General features: G+C 43.5%; 2 protein-coding genes across 4 annotated transcripts in view; one reads left to right on the forward strand and one right to left on the reverse strand.

The window, feature by feature from the left end:
- Positions 1-6829, reverse strand: part of fnbp1l (formin binding protein 1-like) — a 34852-nt gene extending 28023 nt beyond the window's left edge. For all 3 annotated transcript variants that reach the window (XM_079267492.1, XM_079267493.1, XM_079267491.1), the window contains exon 1: positions 6707-6829. In XM_079267492.1, the coding sequence (XP_079123618.1) occupies positions 6707-6730 (24 nt within the window). In that variant the 5' untranslated portion in view covers positions 6731-6829. The remainder of the gene's footprint in view (positions 1-6706) is intronic.
- A 3365-nt stretch (positions 6830-10194) lies between these two features.
- On the forward strand, positions 10195-17132 carry LOC306776701 (biotin-dependent 3-methylcrotonyl-coenzyme A carboxylase beta1 subunit). Its single transcript, XM_079267494.1, has 13 exons — positions 10195-10308; positions 11243-11344; positions 11858-12022; positions 12150-12346; positions 12441-12619; positions 13124-13204; positions 14215-14393; positions 14498-14693; positions 14801-14892; positions 15404-15560; positions 15838-15960; positions 16469-16696; positions 16818-17132. Exons 1-13 carry the CDS (start codon positions 10289-10291, stop codon positions 16902-16904), a joined length of 1806 nt encoding a protein of 601 aa, XP_079123620.1. The 5' UTR covers positions 10195-10288; the 3' UTR covers positions 16905-17132.
- The last annotated feature ends 207 nt before the right edge of the window (positions 17133-17339 follow it).

Below are 17339 nucleotides of genomic sequence, written 5' to 3' on the forward strand. Positions count from 1 at the left end.
TGTCTTCAAAATTACAATTTCCAAGATGAATAATTAACTTTAACCCTAATTAAAGCAAGGTTGAAATTCACAAAATCAAAATGGTTAATTTAGTCCATGTTTTTAAAAAATAATTTACAAAAGTACCGCTTGCTTGATTTGACCAGAGCGCTTCACCACGCTCTTAACTGCTGGGGTCAGAGGTAAGACAGCAGGAAGAAATAATCATCATTTAGCCATTTAATTGGGCTAAAACATGGAGGTTTCATTAACATACTCAAATTATCATATTTATATGGTTTCACTGTGGCCACTATGATGTCCCGCTTAACCCATGCGTGGCCCCTGGGAGAATCGCATCACTTCAGTCTATTTAAGGGTCTGTGACATTAAAACATTTTAAAACACTTCCTGTATCTTTGGCTTGTGGGAAAACCTTGTATAAAAGTCCGATCCTGAGGGAGAAGAGGCGGGGTTTGTTGAGGGGGTTGATGAGGAGGAGGATGAAGAGTGTTGGCGTAAGGATGGAGAGAAGGGGAGAGGCGCAGTTATCAAGTCTAAAAAGGGATAAGGAAGAGCTAATGGTTTATGGTCACATGGCAAACACACACAGAAAGGGAACAAAAAGGTGCTTGATTCATTCCTGCTTGATTTATTCACTGTGCACCAACATTGGTAGCTAAGGGAAGTAACAGTCCTGTAGAGACCGAGGACCAGATCACTGAACATGGAACTGAACAGACTATCACAGGGCACTGTGCTGCAGACTCTTCATGGTCTCTCTGTGCAGGTGTGTTTGTCTGAGAGCCGAGATGTCACAGAGTCATTCGGTATTGTGTCCGCAGAGTTGCTGTCCTATCAAACTGACTCCAGATCAGCACTGCACACATGGACATGGGACACGTCACACGGCTGTACGCACACACAAGGCTACACCGCCTCCTAATCTCAGGGAGAAACATTGCACCCGGTAAGAAGGCAAAGTATGGGAAGAAATGCAAAAGCATGGGAGAGTATTGTGCAGGAAGTAAAAACAGAACATGCATGTCGTCCACGCAGGAATGATAGCGAAAGCTAAATGTGTGAGTCACTAAATTGGTCCACACCTTCAGATAGTACAAAACATTTGGCAATGACAGCATTGCTGTTGGACTTTAAAAGCAGCGTACATGGTTTGGTTTCGGTATTGGGTTTTTTGGGCTGGTTTTGTCACACAGACCTGGCAACCCTGCTTACGTCCACCCACAGAGCAGATAGCATCAGTGCAGCTGATGTGTTTAGTACACAGCAGGACCCAAAGGACATCTCGCCTCTACGTCACAAGTTATCGCAGGTTTGCCACGGTGTCCACAGCCGCGACAAAAACATTTGTCTCATAAATATAGATACCATAGTACAGGGATTCCCAAAGTGGGGTGCGCGCACCCCCAGGGGTGCGCGAGCTGCCTCTAGGGGGTGCGCGAGAGGAAAAATGTAATAGCGGTGCAGTCCTGTCTCCTAAAAATTACGTTCCCCCAAAACTAAAATGCATTCTCAATTACATTTTACCACGAACGTATTTTCTCCCTGATTACGTTTGTGTTTGACGTACAAATACGCTTCTCATCAACATATCTTTGCTGTACTCTAGTCTTTATTATTTTTCTGTGATCTGCCTCGCCTCCACCCCGCCACCCACAAGTTATTGACCCGCGGCCTGTTCCGAGGGCTGACAGACCTGAAGATCGGGTGCCTCACGGCGGGGACGGCTGGAGACCTCGCGTCCCAGCGCCAACGAGTGAGCGCCGCCACTCGGAACCATAAAACCAAGTCCCGGATTTCACGCGGGGGACATTCTGGAGGTATTGTGACCGGGTGATGTGCCTCGTTGCTGGGGAGGTATGAGCCGAGAGTGGCGGGGTGTTATGGAGGTATATATTACAACTCGGTGTTGTTCCCGTGCGTGGATGAGCGCATTTCTGCCGGAGACAGGCGGCGTGTTGTGGTAGTATTCTGACCGCGTAATAGGGAGGAGAGGCGGTGGTGGAGAGGGAAAAATGTTAAAGAGATGGTGGAATGTATGATTGGAGAGAGAGAAGCGAAAAAGTTGGCCGTGATCCCGGTGTCCAACAACACTGTCGCGCGCATCGATGCTTTGTCCGAAGACATCCTGGCTACATTAGTCGGTCGCGTGAAGAAGAGTGAGTTTTACTCTCTGCAAGTAGACGAGCTTACAGATGTGGCCAATCTGGCCAATCGTCCGTTACCTTCGTAACGTTACGTCCGTTATCTTTTCGAAGGCACGAAAACAAACGCCACGCGCGAGCAAACTGTTCTCTCATTCGTCCGATTTTTATGCGGCTCTGTTGCTTTTTTTTTTTTTTAAGGTGTGTGTGTGGGGGGGGGGGGGGGTTGGGGGTGCGTGAAGCCGGTCGGGATGTAGAAGGGGGTGCGTGGCCTAAAAAGTTTGGGAACCGCTGCCATAGTATAACCAGTATGGCAATAATCAACATAATGGCTACTGCCCAACCCTCTTCCTAGTTCCCCTGTACATTATTTCAAATATCTTTCCATCTACCGGGTGTCACAGTGAATAAACAGTCAGTACAAAGTCTGTATCACATGTAGCACAAGCGGACCGTAGACTGACAGCAGACAGCCATCCAGCAGAGGCTTAGTGTAATGACTGGGTTGGAAATGTAGGGAAAGTTCACCAGAAGAAATTCCCGCCATCTTCCAATTTTTCCCCCTCGTGTCCAAAAGCCTGCATTTTTATCCGCTGGCTAATAAAGTGAGTGACTAATAAATAGTTGACAGACGGACCGACTCCTAACAGTGAGCGCAGCTGCAACGCTCACCAAAGCCCCGCATCCAGACGGCTCGTCAATCTAAGACCGTTTCTGTCTCTGGTGAGTCAGTTTTGACTTCCTGGAAAGGGATGATGATAAATATTGATGTTGCAACAAAAGTTAAACATTGGGGAAACAATGATAATAACGTATTTTTCTGACAGAAAAGTGTTCGCAACACATATATACCAAGTCAAATATCTAAGTATGGACCCGACTTCATCCACTACCTTTTCTCTAGACTAGAGGAAAGAAAACACTTTGGGAAGTTTTCTTGACAAGTAGCCATGCAGGTACAAAACTGAGGCCACGGGGGGGGGGGGGGGGGGGTCACCAAGCCAGGTCACATAACAAGTGTTAAACTATTTACACCGACAGAAATCAGGTTTACCCAGGGTCACTGCATCGGCCTGACAGGCGCACAGATGTGATGCTGCCTGAATCCGAGAGGAGCTCGAGTGCCAAACAGCTGGCTGGGTGGATATACAGATGTGACTGCATGCAGAGGGAGGACAGGGAGCAGAGGAGCAAAGGGGGGACAGATTCTGAAATAGAAGAGGAAGGAGGCAGCCATGTTTGTGAGTGTGTGTTAGCATCACGTCCCACAGAATTCAATAGTCGATTCTTAAGAGTATCCGTAAGAGCTAATTTCTTGCTTTTAGTCGTTAATTGATTCGTCTGTCACCGCCTTGTGCCTTCCTTTGGAAAGTTAGCATGGATGTATAGTATCTGGATCTGTTTACAGTGTAAACTCATTCTGCTCTACTGCTCATTATTGATGTCTCCAGTTACTGCTGCAGCAGCCAGTTCTCCACCGAGTTCATTAATGTTTTATTAAATCCATCGTGTCTGTCAACTTGTCTCCCAGTGCATGGACCTTCATCTATCCGCCTCCTCCCATTGTCTGAGTCCGACGGCCACCTGATGCCAAGACTGCAAACATTGGGTCTTGGCGTCTTCTTGCTCAGAGTATCAAATGATTCCCACACAACCCCGGTACCCCCACACTCCAATGAGACCTCCCACAGGACACCTGAGGGAACACAGTAACGAGGCTTTACAAAATCCACGAGAAGGAAAGAAAAGCAAACACTTGTGACCCCTGAATCTCCAAGAGCGTCAAAATAAACCTGCTCACTGAGTTTCCACAATCGGTCTAAAGTCTCCTCTGCATTTAACAGCTGACAGCCTTCAAAGTAAAAGCAAGAGTCCAGTCAGCCGTTTACAGCCCGTCCTCTGTCCTCCACCTCGCGGTCCTTTATCCCCCGGTCCTCGTCTTTCAGTTTGGCCGATCGGCAGAGACGACTGCCCGTCTTGTGCTTCAGTCAGACTTGGACGCTCCAATCCGCCGGCCTCCGGCTCACCTCAACCAGACAGACCAGAGCACAGCGTGGCAGCATCCTGGCAGTAGGCGCACACACAGAGCTTTAATTCAGACCAACACTTCCTACTTTGTGTGTGTGTGTGTGTGTGTGTGTGTGTGTGTGTCTCGGAGGGCAGGAAGCCAGCGCGGTAATAGGATGTTCCTCGCTTGGTTTGTGGCGTCTCATAAGACCCGGGTTAGAGCCAAAAACACAGGGCGAAAAGCATGAACATACGAATGCTGCCTTGAGAGTTGCTTTTTATTCATATGATGCCATTAATAAAAAATACGTTGAATGATTAGTACATTGGTTTACAGCCTCAGGGCTCACAAGATGATCAAAATGACAAAAAAGACAACATATAAACTACACAAAAGTTATCTCCTTAAAGGCACCTACTATCTTTCTGAAATGAGACGGTAGAATATGTATGATGTCTGACATCTGTAAAACACAGCAGCCAATCAACAGCTTTACATCCCACCGTGCGGACAATAATCCGTAATCTCACATCAAACAGCCAATCATGTGTAATCTGACATCAGACAGCCAACACATTAATCTCATCAATGGATTATGATGGGCCGTCAGCGAGCGTCCCCACTCGGCGCTCTGCTTTGCTGCGGCGCTGACGAAGAGCCGCACTGGAACAGGTTGCGAGAGTAAAGATGTATCTTAACACTTTGAGTTTTAGATACTTTTACTGACATCATGTCTTGGATATATTTCGTTGGGGCTTCTGGTGGTGGATTTTCTAAGTTAGTTTTTTGATGTTGAATTTAAATAGATTTTCATCAAATTGTTTTCCTATTTTGTATTTATAACAGTTTTAACTTTTTTGTTATTTTTTTCTAATCTGGAATTTTCTCTGGCTGGATTTCTGCGCACACTAATGCTGAAAACGAATAATCGATTAATTGATCAACAAAGCATGGATCATTTTGTGATTGTTATTTCTTTACAGTTTTTGGAATTTGTAAAGATGTTTGTGATTGATTACGGGGTAAAAAAAACAAAACACAAACAGGTGAATTGACAATGAAATTAAAGAAAGCTCTACTGAGGACGAGTTGTCATGTTTTCTTGGTATTACCATTCTTCTAGCTTACATGTTCATGCCACTGAAACATAAAACATATCTTATCTTTTTTCTGATAAAGAAATTGGCTGAAACCACATTCACGCCTTGACAAACAGACTAAAACAAATCAACAGCTCCTTGCAGTCTTTAAACCCTTTTCACACCCGTTCTCTCAGAATAACTGAATGGAAAACATGAATGTGAGATCCACCGACATCCTGACAGATCACACGTGCTCATGAGCACGAGATCTTCCAATCCTTTTGAATCACAGACCTCGTCTGTATAGCAGTGTGGTGGCGTTACAAAAAACACATACGCTGATATTAAACTGCAGATAATAAACCACTGAGGTCAGCTGGAGGAGTATCATCTCGAGGAGGGTTAAGTTCCCCCTCCTTCACTCACACACACACACACACACACACACACACACACACACACACACACACACACACACACACACACACACACACACACACACACACACACACACACACACACACACACAGAGAGAGGATGCTGCTGGTTGCCTCTCTGGTTACAGCAGCCAGTGATGGCCAACACCCCATAAAATACAGTTTGTCAGGACTCTTGTTCAAACAAATATTTAAAAAAACAATTAACTCCATGCTTATACAATTAAACCACGTGATAATATCTCATTTGAGACGGACGAGGGAGAGATGTGAAAGGACTTGTTCACTCACTGATATGTGACAAAGAGCAGCAGTAGTGATTTAAGTAACACAGTCTAATATGACTGACTTGCATTGAGCCACTCGTTGACTTCTACTAGCTTGAAAGACGATGGGAGGTGCATCATGTGTTCCTTCTAATCAGCTAACGTTAGATGTTGAGACAAAAGACTGGATATCTGGCCACAAGGAGACATGCAATGCGCAGTCAGTCAGAGAAACCCACAGCTCTGAAGTTAAGGTTCATTTTAAGTAGACCGAGCCGGACCGCGGTCTCTACCCGGGGTCTCCACACTGCTACCGGGGGTCCCTGCCCCGGGCTTCTCCTTTCAAAAACAGGGTGTGACACTCCAAAACAAAAAGAAACCTCAACATACAACTTCGTAACTTGCCAGTCCAACAAAAAAACACCAGTTCGGGAGCTCAGATATGATTTAAGTTGGTGAGTAACCAGGCCGAGAAGGCAGCGGGACCCCCGCCCCTGCTGCCGAGCCCGTCTGTCTGCAGTCTTGCCCATTGTTCCGCCCGCTGTCACCGCCGCTTAAGGTGCACCGCGGATTAGCTTTTAGCTTTAGCCTCCGCCGGCTAACAGCGCAGAGCTAGCCGCTCGCCTCCTCACACAAAGCTAAAAGGTAACACGGCACCTTCCCTCCCACTCGGTTTCCCGACAGTCGGTGTGTGTTGACCGGGGCCGAAACACAACGCCAACAAGTCAAACCGGTCGTCACAAACACAGTTTAAAGACTTTAAACATACCCAGAGCTCCGTTCCCCAACTCATGGCGGATTCCCCCTTGACTTCTCCCGTATTGGACGCAGATTTCCCCGCTCAGACGCTCCCAAACTGCCGCTGGTACTCCGGTCCTTCTGACTGACTATCTGCCGACAAACACTCACTCCTCCCCCTTCTCCTTCTCCTCCTGCTCTCTATCCGCCTGAATCAGCAGGGCCGCCCTAACCAGGGGCCCTGTGGTTATTAGTCAGTCCGGCCAAGTGTTTAAAATAATCAAATACCAACAAATAAATAAAAGTTAAAATCCAGGAAAAGCTGCCGTTTTTCTTTAAATAGTTATGTGATTTTAGGCTACTGGGAAAACAACAGAAATATCAAAGAGTCTAGTAGGCCTCATATAAGATTTAAAAAACATGTTAACAAACAAAACAATGAATTACATCTGATGTATTATTAATCTAAGAAGGCCTTTGTTAATTCAGTTATAACATAAATGCAAATTAACCAGAGAAGTGCCAAGCAGGTAGTTTATTATCATGACTGATTTTCTCTATTTGCATCAAGTTAAATCAAGTTAATTTGAGTTTTAATGAGTTTTATTCTGTTTTGTCACTGTGCTTTCTGGTAGCCCAATTTCAAAGCAATTTAAAGTTTACCTTTCTACGTGCTATAGTGGGAAATCATTCAGTTTAAGTATTGATGATATTAGAGAACAATCAGGGGAAAAGTAAAGCTACCCAGCAATTATTACATAAATGTGATCCATGAAGTGAGATAGATATTTGAGCTGGATACTGTATTGAGATACAGCTGTTAGATATTTGAAATGAAACAGTACAAATTCACAGACAATGGTAAAGAAAGAAAAATGTGTATTAATACATTTAAAGAACAGCTTGTCTGCGATCTATGGTGTCTTTAGAATATTTACAACACATTATAAGGGCCTTAGGCTGTGCTCTCTGCCTTTCAGTAATGATTCAAGAGTCATTACTTTTCATCATTCAAATATGTATTAATGAGTTTGTTAGTTTTGTCATTGAATTAGTTGATCACCGGATTTTCACCACTCTAAGAACAACCAGAGGCGGACACGTCTAATCTTACTTTAGGTCAGTACAGAAAGTGTCCTATCTCCTTGCAAATACATTTATTTAAAAACGCCTGGTTTCTTAAAATCAAATTCCCCACATGAAAAAAACACGATAGGTTCGATGGACATTGATGGGAAGGGATATCATTTTGAGAAAATCTGCTTTATTTCAGGTATTGATCCTCAGTTAATGTTGATGAAGAGTCTCTTTTGGTGGTATCACTGCCATAGCCTGCAGCATATTATTTCACTGGGATGTGATGAATGAACAGTTCCCTCTAGTGGCCAGGATATATCATTACAGCGGAAGTCACAGGATCAGGTTTATTCCCAAAATAGATTCACACAAAGGCCACATTTGGTGCATCGGCTACAATAGACACGTTAAGAGGATGTAAAAATATAAGCAAGGTACTGCAAAAAGTCATGAAAAATACCATTGTAAGTATTTACAATATAACACTTTTGTGCAAGATGTGCAAAGGTTAGAATAGATAGAATAAGGGAGGTGGTGAGGCCAGCTGCAGATATGAAGGAACAGTTTTTGTGGCAGGAGATATTGATACTGATGAACCGCAGCCTCTTGCCAGAGGGGAGTGACTCAAAAATATTGTGTGAAGGGCGTGAGGGGTCGGTCACAAGCTTTGCTGCCTGCCTCGGGGTCCTCAAGGCGTACAGGTCCTGGAGGGATGGCAGATTGCAGCAGATCTCCCTCTCAGCAGAGCGAATAATACGCTGCAGTCTGTCCTTGTCCTTGGCAGAGGCAGCAGCGGACCAGATGGTGATGGAGGAGTTGAGGATGGACTGCAGTGTAGAAGTGCACCATCAGTGTCTTTGGCAGGTTGAATTTATTCAGATGCTGCAAGAAGAGAACACAACACTGATCTTTGAGCCTGATGAAAACTCACAATGGACGGAAGGATTACAATTCTGTTACACCCTCTAGTCAAGAAAGGAGACTCTCCTAATGACAACATGGATGTGCAAACCATGGCATCATCTTATCAAGTAAAACCCTCATTGGCACTGCACAGCAAGTCAAGTCGATACATTCAGCCAGTGAAGGCTCACTCACCTGTTTCTGTAAATTACATTCAGGATCAAAGTGTCATTGAGAACAAAATAATTCAGGAGTTGTGGGATCCCACAACCAGGGAGTGGGAATCACAGTGGCTATGTGGGAAATTGGAAGTATGGGATTGAGGACGCATACAAGATCACACGAGAAAACATGCATAAGGCCACAGTTAGGAGCAAGAGAGCCTATGATAGCAAGGTGAGAAGCTCAGCATTACACCCTGGTGACCGCGTCCTAATAAGGAACTTGACACCTTGTGGAGGTCCAGGCAATTTGGAAGACACCATCCATACAGTTATTCTTCAAGTGGGAAAAGATGTGCCGGTGGGAAAAAAATCAACAGTTTGTAGTCATTATAACAAATCCCTATACAGGAAATATTATCTTAGAGACAAGGTCTCCCTTCTCAGCTTCTTGACAGCTGAGAAGGGAGGTCCAGGATGTCACATCGCAATCTTCTACTGCCACGTGATCACCTGCAACTGGAGTTGTGCAGCCATGTGTAAAACCAAAGAGAAGGACAGTGGAGACAAACAAGGAGATTAATGAAGCGGAGGAAGAGGATGATGAAGATGAGTACTACTTATCAAATATGCCATTTATTTCACCATCCGTGCCAGCAATCTGAGCCACAGAGAAAAGCCCTGTCATTGTAGACGGACCAGGAGAGCCTCCATCAATAGACCACCAAAGAACTCCAGTTTGTCAAAACATAACAGCGCTACCTTATTATGCATGCCCTAGTGCTGTGGACACATGCTATGCAACCATACTACTACATATACATGGGATTTAGACAACTGAATCTACACTCACCTTCCTGGATTGTGCAACACGTCACACACTCTCGGACTGTATTCATGGATAACAAACATGCACACTCACCTGAACATGCACATGCATTGTTTCACACCTTCATGGACCTGCAACAAAGCCGGGTGCTGAACATACGCGCGCGCACGCACACACACACACACACAAACACACACACACAGATGCACACATTCATGGACTGCTAAAAACAGCAGGACAACAAGCATGTATACTCATCAGACTGTAATTCAGCCCTTAGCTGTGTGCTGAAATAAATGTATCAAAAGGGTAAAGCACTACCGGTCAGATGTCTTGATGTTGAGGACAACATCCTTATTTGAGGAGGAGTGTGTAATAGACAGAAGCGAGACAAACACTAATATAGGAACACAATATGCTTTTCAAATCAGACGGGTTTCTATTCATTCAGGTTCCAAAGAGATTTTTCATCGATTCACTTGGCCAGTAATGCCTAGTTCCGTTTTGCTGACATCGATTAGTTATGCCTAGTTCATTTCTGCTGAGGTCGATTAGTAATGCCTAGTACATTTCTGCTGCGATAGATCAACAATGCTTTCCTTCTTTATACTGGCTTAATTCGCCATTACAGCATAAGACAAACATGTACCGCTGCATTATAAGGTAAGATGCGTTAAGTATTTTCTATTCATGACTCCGAAGTTACAAATCTATGCACGACTTGAAGTGCACTCAGAGGTCTGTACGACCTTTGGCATACATTTCTTTCTGTGCAGTATTAACTTTTTTACTTGTACTATTTAGATCTTAGAATAGATTCATGGGTTTAAATATGATGTGCGTGTACATTGTCGTCGTTGACACCATGTAACGTTATGCTATTAGCCTACATATTTATGGATATGAAAGAAGCGTCATTGATATTACCCAATCCCAATGTCCCCCCTAAAGCCCTAAACCCTGAACCCTCAGGGACTTACTGACGTCACCTGGTAAATGGTTGAAACATATGTGTACAATTGTGGGTATTTATAAATGATTTTTACTCCCTGATTTGAACGTCTTCCAGGCTCTTTCCAGATCATTTCAAATAATCTATTTCCTCGTTTTTGTTTTCAAAACAGCTGCAATGACTAAATGAAATGTTTGAGGAATAATATATATAATATATGTGTGTACTATAATCTCTGCTCCCATTCCTCTGATTTCATGTGCTTTTTCAATCCTTTATGTTCCTGAGTAAATGTAATTTGCCAGGCTGGACACTGTGACTTCCATAACTTTTTATTTACGTCTCCATGCTTCCACTGGTAACCCCGTGTCTAACGTCACATTGCAATGATTTGTGGGTAATTCCCTTGGGCAAAGTCTGCAGAAATGCTGACTTATGGGAAAGGTTCATAAAGGCCTCAACATGTCTGCCAGAGAGCCTTAAAAAACACTCGACCATTTGACAGTGGGACAGCCCTAAACCCTCACAGACTTCACAACCCTGAAACATTTCACACCTGTGAGTTAGAGTCTGCAGATCATACTTATCAATTTCAAAAGCGTACTAATTTCTGAATATATTTTGCTCTCTCTCTCTCCTGAAAAGGAGTGTGTGTAGCGGAGGAAGAGTGTGTCCTGCCTTTGTGCCTCCTTACACCCAGTCACCATCATGGACGCTGGGAAACACATCAGAGGAGAGACATCACAGGTGACTGCATCACTCCCGTGGTTCCCTGGACTACAGGCTCAATACTTATTTAGCATATAGGTTTTGTGTGAGGGATAAAAACAAAATGACATACACAGATAACTTTTGAACAATTTGAGTAACTCATTTTGTGACGAATATCATTTACTTATATGATTGTTAGCAAGCATAACCACAAATTCAACTCCTTCAGTCCTATAGAATAGTGCTCTGCCAGGTTTTTTATTAGTTAATTAGTAATTAGAGTTAATAAACTCAACTGCTAAGTAAACTTCCATTTGTGGCATACTTGACATTCCACACTATTATTAGAGTTGTCCATTTATTGTAATAAAGATGAATCAATCTGCTCAATCCGTTCCTCAAACTCACAGAATTCATGTTAAATAGCCACAGTTGAACACATGTTCTGGTGACCATGGTCATTACAACCTGTGAATACCCTCGGGCTTTAACTCTTACTTGCAACAGCTTGTTGACGATGTTGTTTATTTGTTCACTGTGTGTTTGCAGGCTGGCCCAGCAGCGTTGGCAATGTTCACACCGCAGCATGAGCTCTGCATCCAGGAGGAGGAGAGCTCTGCGCAGCGCCTTCCCGGTGCTGGAGCAGCCTCTCCAGCCCATCCACCACCATGTGTATGAAGCTAACCTCCGAAACAGCAACGCCTGCCACAACAAGTTGGTTCTACTCTCGTCAGCTCTGATCGGCTCTAGTTGATTTCCCCCACTGCATTATTTATCGAAATACATTTCTAAATGCATGCTATTTGTTAGCGTGCTCTCTCTCGCTCTCTCTCTCTGTAAGGTACGTAGAGTTGAGTGAAAAGATAAGGAAAGGTGGAGGGGAGAAAGCCATCGCCAGACACACTCAGAGAAACAGGAAGTTGCTGGTCAGGGATCGGTTGCGCCTCCTGCTGGATGATGAGGACTTCCTGGAGCTGTCTCCGTTCGCTGGTCTCGGTCTGCCGTACGGGGACATCCCTTCTGCCGGCTGCTTGACTGGTCAGAAACCGCTAGCTGCCAACCTGTGTATTTTAATACTGTAACTACAACTATAGAATGATAAACCACTGACTTGCATAACGTATCCATTTAGGCATTGGCAGGATCAACGGCCTGTGGTGCGTGTTTATAGCCAACGACGCCACAGTAAAAGGTGGCACAGCGTATCCCATCACGGTGAAGAAGCAGCTACGAGCACAGGAAATAGCAATTCAGAACCGCCTGCCCTGTGTTTACCTGGTTGACTCGGGAGGAGCTTTTCTACCACTGCAGGTAAACACACACACACACACGTCGCCATAATAAGAGTTTAGCATCAGAATATTGTCTTTTCAGGAGATCTGAATGTCAGCTGAATTACAATGATTTTTATTTCTAAATCTGTGTGTGTGTGTGTGTGTGTGTGTGTGTGTGTGTGTGTGTGTGTGTGTGTGAGTGTGTGTGTGTGTGTGTCTGTGTCTATGTCTGCCTGCAACTCTGCGCCTCGCAGATACTGTGAATACTTTTAAAAAAACAGCACAAAGCCCACCGTTTTAGGCTGGCGTTTGAGTAAAAACCCATGTCCTAGACCTGCTCTTAAAATATGTTTTAAATTTTTATTTAATTTAATTTTTTTTTTTTTTTTTTTCTCTGTGTATGTAATTTATTGACCCTAGGGTCACATTGTGTTTTTTTATGCTTTTAACTTTCTGCTCTGTTCAGCACTTTGTGATGTTATGTCTGTGAAAAGCGCTCTATAAATAAATTTCATATGTATGTATGTCTATTATTGTCCAGTCAGAGATCTTTCCCGATAAGAACCAGGGAGGAAGGACGTTCTATAATGAAGCCATCATGTCTGCCATGAAGATCCCACAGGTAAAGAAATATAAAGTAGTGCAGGCTTGCTTTAACCGAACAACAACAAATAATGTGAATGTGAATTTGTTGTAATATCAAACAGATGAACTTGACATGCTACTATTCCTGGGGCCATGAAAAACAAACAAAAAACAGTTATAATGTGCTTGTAGTGGCTATTTGTCAAAATGAAAAAATATTAAAACAAAACTTGCATCAAAAGGCCACTGATGCACAATTTTAGTCTGTTTGTAACTCAGGCAAGAAATCCAATCCATGTCCAGTCGTGATTTGCAGTTTAGGTGGATTTTATTTCAGTGATCAAACGCAAACATTTCTCATGCAGTCTCTCCTTGCTTTGTTCTCTGGCTCCGCTCTCTTGCTCTGGTAAAAAAAACCATGTCCCTATCTTGTGCATCACCTGACACACCTCCCACCTAAATCCCTCCACCTCGACACCTGCCCGGCCTAGTGCTCAGTGCCCCTTGTCAACAAAAAAAAAAAAACAATAACAACAAATCAAACTAATGAAATCGTGCTAATAATATATAAAGGGAAATTGATTAAACATATATACACAATATATTCAGGTACTGTGTGATACTGTTTTCCAGTGCATTGGTTCTTGGGTTCCCTCTATTTTGCAGTTTCAGTCACATCGGATGTACAAATCTCCTTTCTGAGTACATCAAATAAATGAGTTGATCTTTAGGCCACAGAAGGTAGAAATGCAGTTATAATTTTGGACACAAGACCTCTATAAAATGATCTGAAAACACTAGATGATAGTCTCAGGACCAAATGTCGTTGATAAAGACAGTAAATACAAATGTATACACATATAAATGCGAGATGTGTAAACATATAAACTGCAAGAGTTTTGTCAAAATCAGTCTTAAAAACTGATGTTCTGACAGAAAAGAGACAAATCCACATTTGATAAAATCACAACTTTAGCGATTTAAAAAAAAAAAATTGCACTTTCTTAAACTGCTATTTTGATATGAACACAACTAATAATTCAAAAGGTGGCAGTGGTGTGCGGGTCATGCACGGCGGGCGGAGCTTACATCCCCACCATGGCAGAAGAGGCGGTGATGGTGCACCGGATCGGCACCATATTCCTGGGAGGACCGCCACTCGTCAAGGCCGCCACAGGAGAGGAAGTCACACCAGAAGACCTGGGAGGAGCCAGGCTTCATGCCGAGTAGGTCCACAGATCAAACCAGCCCCAAATGTACAATCATTACAGAAACAACAGCAAGAAAAGGTTCACATCATCAAGTCTGTTAATTCATCGTCCGGTTTCAGAGTGAGTGGCTGTGTGGACCATTTTGCCTGGGAAGAAAAAGAGGCGTACGATTACACCAGAAACATTGTGTCCACCCTCAACTTCCGACTGCCCGAGGAAGAGGAGGAGGAGGAGGAGGATGAGCCGCTGTATAATTCAATGGAGCTTCTGGGGCTCGCTCCTAAAAGTTATAACTACAGTCTGGATGTTAAAATGGTACAGTGTGCAAAAATAAAAACTGTTGGTATTTTTTTTGTTTTTTTGGGCAGTCACGTTACTGTCTCACTGAATCCGGAACTAATAACAAGCCGTCCGCTGTCCAGGTGCTGAGTCGGCTGACGGACGGGGGCCGCTTCCAGGAGTTCAAAGCTCGCTACGGGACCACACTCGTCACTGGCTTTGCAAAGATTCACGGGTAAAATATGCAAACGCACACAGATTGAGATAGTGAGGGCAGAGACAACATACACTTTTCAGGCAATAAACGGCAAGTTAAAGTTTTAAATGATGTTAAAATAACAGCTCTTACAACATAATAATTTGACAATTCAATCGTTAGATGTTGGATCATTGTAAAGGCATATATTACAAGCAGATTGTCGCCGCAAATTGTGCGATTTGCACCTTGTTGTAAAATCTGACCAATAGAATCTCTCACTGACCGAATACAATAAAAACAGGAAATACACTTTCTGTATTTTTGGGTGCAGAAATATACATGACCTTACTGATGCTGTTATTGCTTTTTTATTATAAAAAATGGAAGACACTTGCATACTCACAAACTCAGTGACAACCGTGGGCCTCCGTAACGTCTTTATGAGAGCATTATCAGTACCGAGTCAGCAGCAGCAGGATAGCGCCAACTGTTTTACTCTTTATTCTGGAGTATTTGTTTTCACATCTGTGTGTATGTACTGTGCTAGCCATTTGGTGGGAATAGTGGCCAACAACGGAGAGCTGTCATGCCAGGCCGCACTGAAAGGAAGCCATTTTGTCCAGTTGTGTGACCAGAGAGACGTGCCCCTCCTCTTCCTCCAGAACACGGCACCCACAGCAGCTCCAACACTCTCCACAACGCAGGTACCAACTCCCAGGAAAACACACACACGCTTGTTTAAACTGAAAATACATTGGACAACTCAAAAGACTTAACTCCCATCTTCTCTGTGATTATTAGTTTATTATTATGAAGTCAATTTTGTGCAGGTAATTTGGGAACTCAAAGAGAACGGCTGAAGGAGTACCTCCTAAAGAGAAGATGGAGGATGTGTATAAATAATTATTAGTTTGGTCAGCATCAGCCAAAGTGACTTTTTTTCATGTCTGTATGTTCTCTGTTGCTCTCTCTCTCTTCTAGGCCGAGGTGAACAGCAACCGTCTGAAGGCCCAGGGTTCGATGATGTCAGCAGTAGCGTGTGCCTCCGTCCCCAAAATCACTGTGGTGATTGGTGGTTGCCACGGTGCCGACAGCTACGCCATGGTGAGAGACGCCGTAACCATCGCCGAAGTCGTCTGATAATCTCAAAAGCCTTTGGTCTTTTTCTTTGCTCGAATTTAAAAGTGACGTTATCGATGCAGACATGAAGTCGCCTCTGGGAACATACCGGTAAATTGCGTCCTTTTCCGTGTCTTTCTATGATAGAAATCAATTCCAAAATATTTTTAATAGAAAATATTTTTTGTCTTTCTGTGCAAGTGCGTCTGTCACACGACAAATATTTAAGGTCTGTAATCTGTACCCTGCCTGCATCTTTAAACTATTGCAATTCCACAGCTACAACAACATCATCAACGTGTGCATAGAAACTTCCAATTATTTATTTCTCACATAAATATGCCCGATATGTTTTTTACAGTCAACAGCTTATCAATAGACAACATATATACTGTGTATGCAATCACTTCTATTCTACACCAATTCTACTTTATGCTCATGTAGGATTCGTCATCCCACAATGATTTGAACCTTGTTATCTGATCGTCTCTAGTGTGGGCGGGCGTTTGACCCTAACTTCCTGTTCCTGTGGCCCAACGCCAGAGTGTCGATGACGGCTCCGGGTCACGCCGGCTCGCTGCTTCCCCCCGACAGTGAGCAGGAGGAAGAGCAAAAGCAGGAGGATAAGCTAAATAGGAGGCTGGAGGAGGAGAGCTCTGCTTTCTTCTCCTCTGGCAGGCTCTGGGACGATGGAGTCCTTCTGCCTCAGGACACCAGGAAGGTAAAATAACAACATTTTGTTACTCGCCGTCACTCGTCTAGACCTTTCAGAGTAGCCATAAAGACACAGTTTGAACTTAAGCGTTCCTTAATGATGTGTTTGAATCTGTTAATGTTGGCAGGTTCTCAGAAACTGCCTGGACATCATCAAACAGCAGCAGTATCAGCTTTCCACGGAGAAACTGCAATCACCACTTCTGCGTATGTAGAGGCTGCGATCTGGTTGCTGTCGTCCATTGTGTTCATTGCCACAAGACTCAGTTGTTTCAGTTCAGTTCCATGTTGTAAAATATTCTAAATACATCCTACTCTTCAACTGATACAATGTGTCGCTGTTGCCTTCGTCCACAGCAGTGCATTACTTTGCGCTCGTGCCAGTACTCGTCTGTTTTTTCAAACTGGAGGCGAACCTGGAAATAAAATAGATTTCCAACAGATTTCTTGTTTTTTTTTGACAGATCATGTGACAAAATATTTTAAATCCACAATACAAAAGCACCTCACAGGTGTTTTACACGTAGCACTGATTTATTGTCCGTGTTTTTGGGGAAATTACGAATGTAAATGAATCATTGTAATGGACTTTTGTTTTATTTGTAAAACAAAACAAAAAAAGGAATAAAAAATGTAAATACATTTTTCAA

The sequence above is a fragment of the Melanostigma gelatinosum genome, assembly GCF_949748355.1.
Source record: "Melanostigma gelatinosum genome assembly, chromosome: 4".
NCBI classification, from domain to species: domain Eukaryota; kingdom Metazoa; phylum Chordata; class Actinopteri; order Perciformes; family Zoarcidae; genus Melanostigma; species Melanostigma gelatinosum.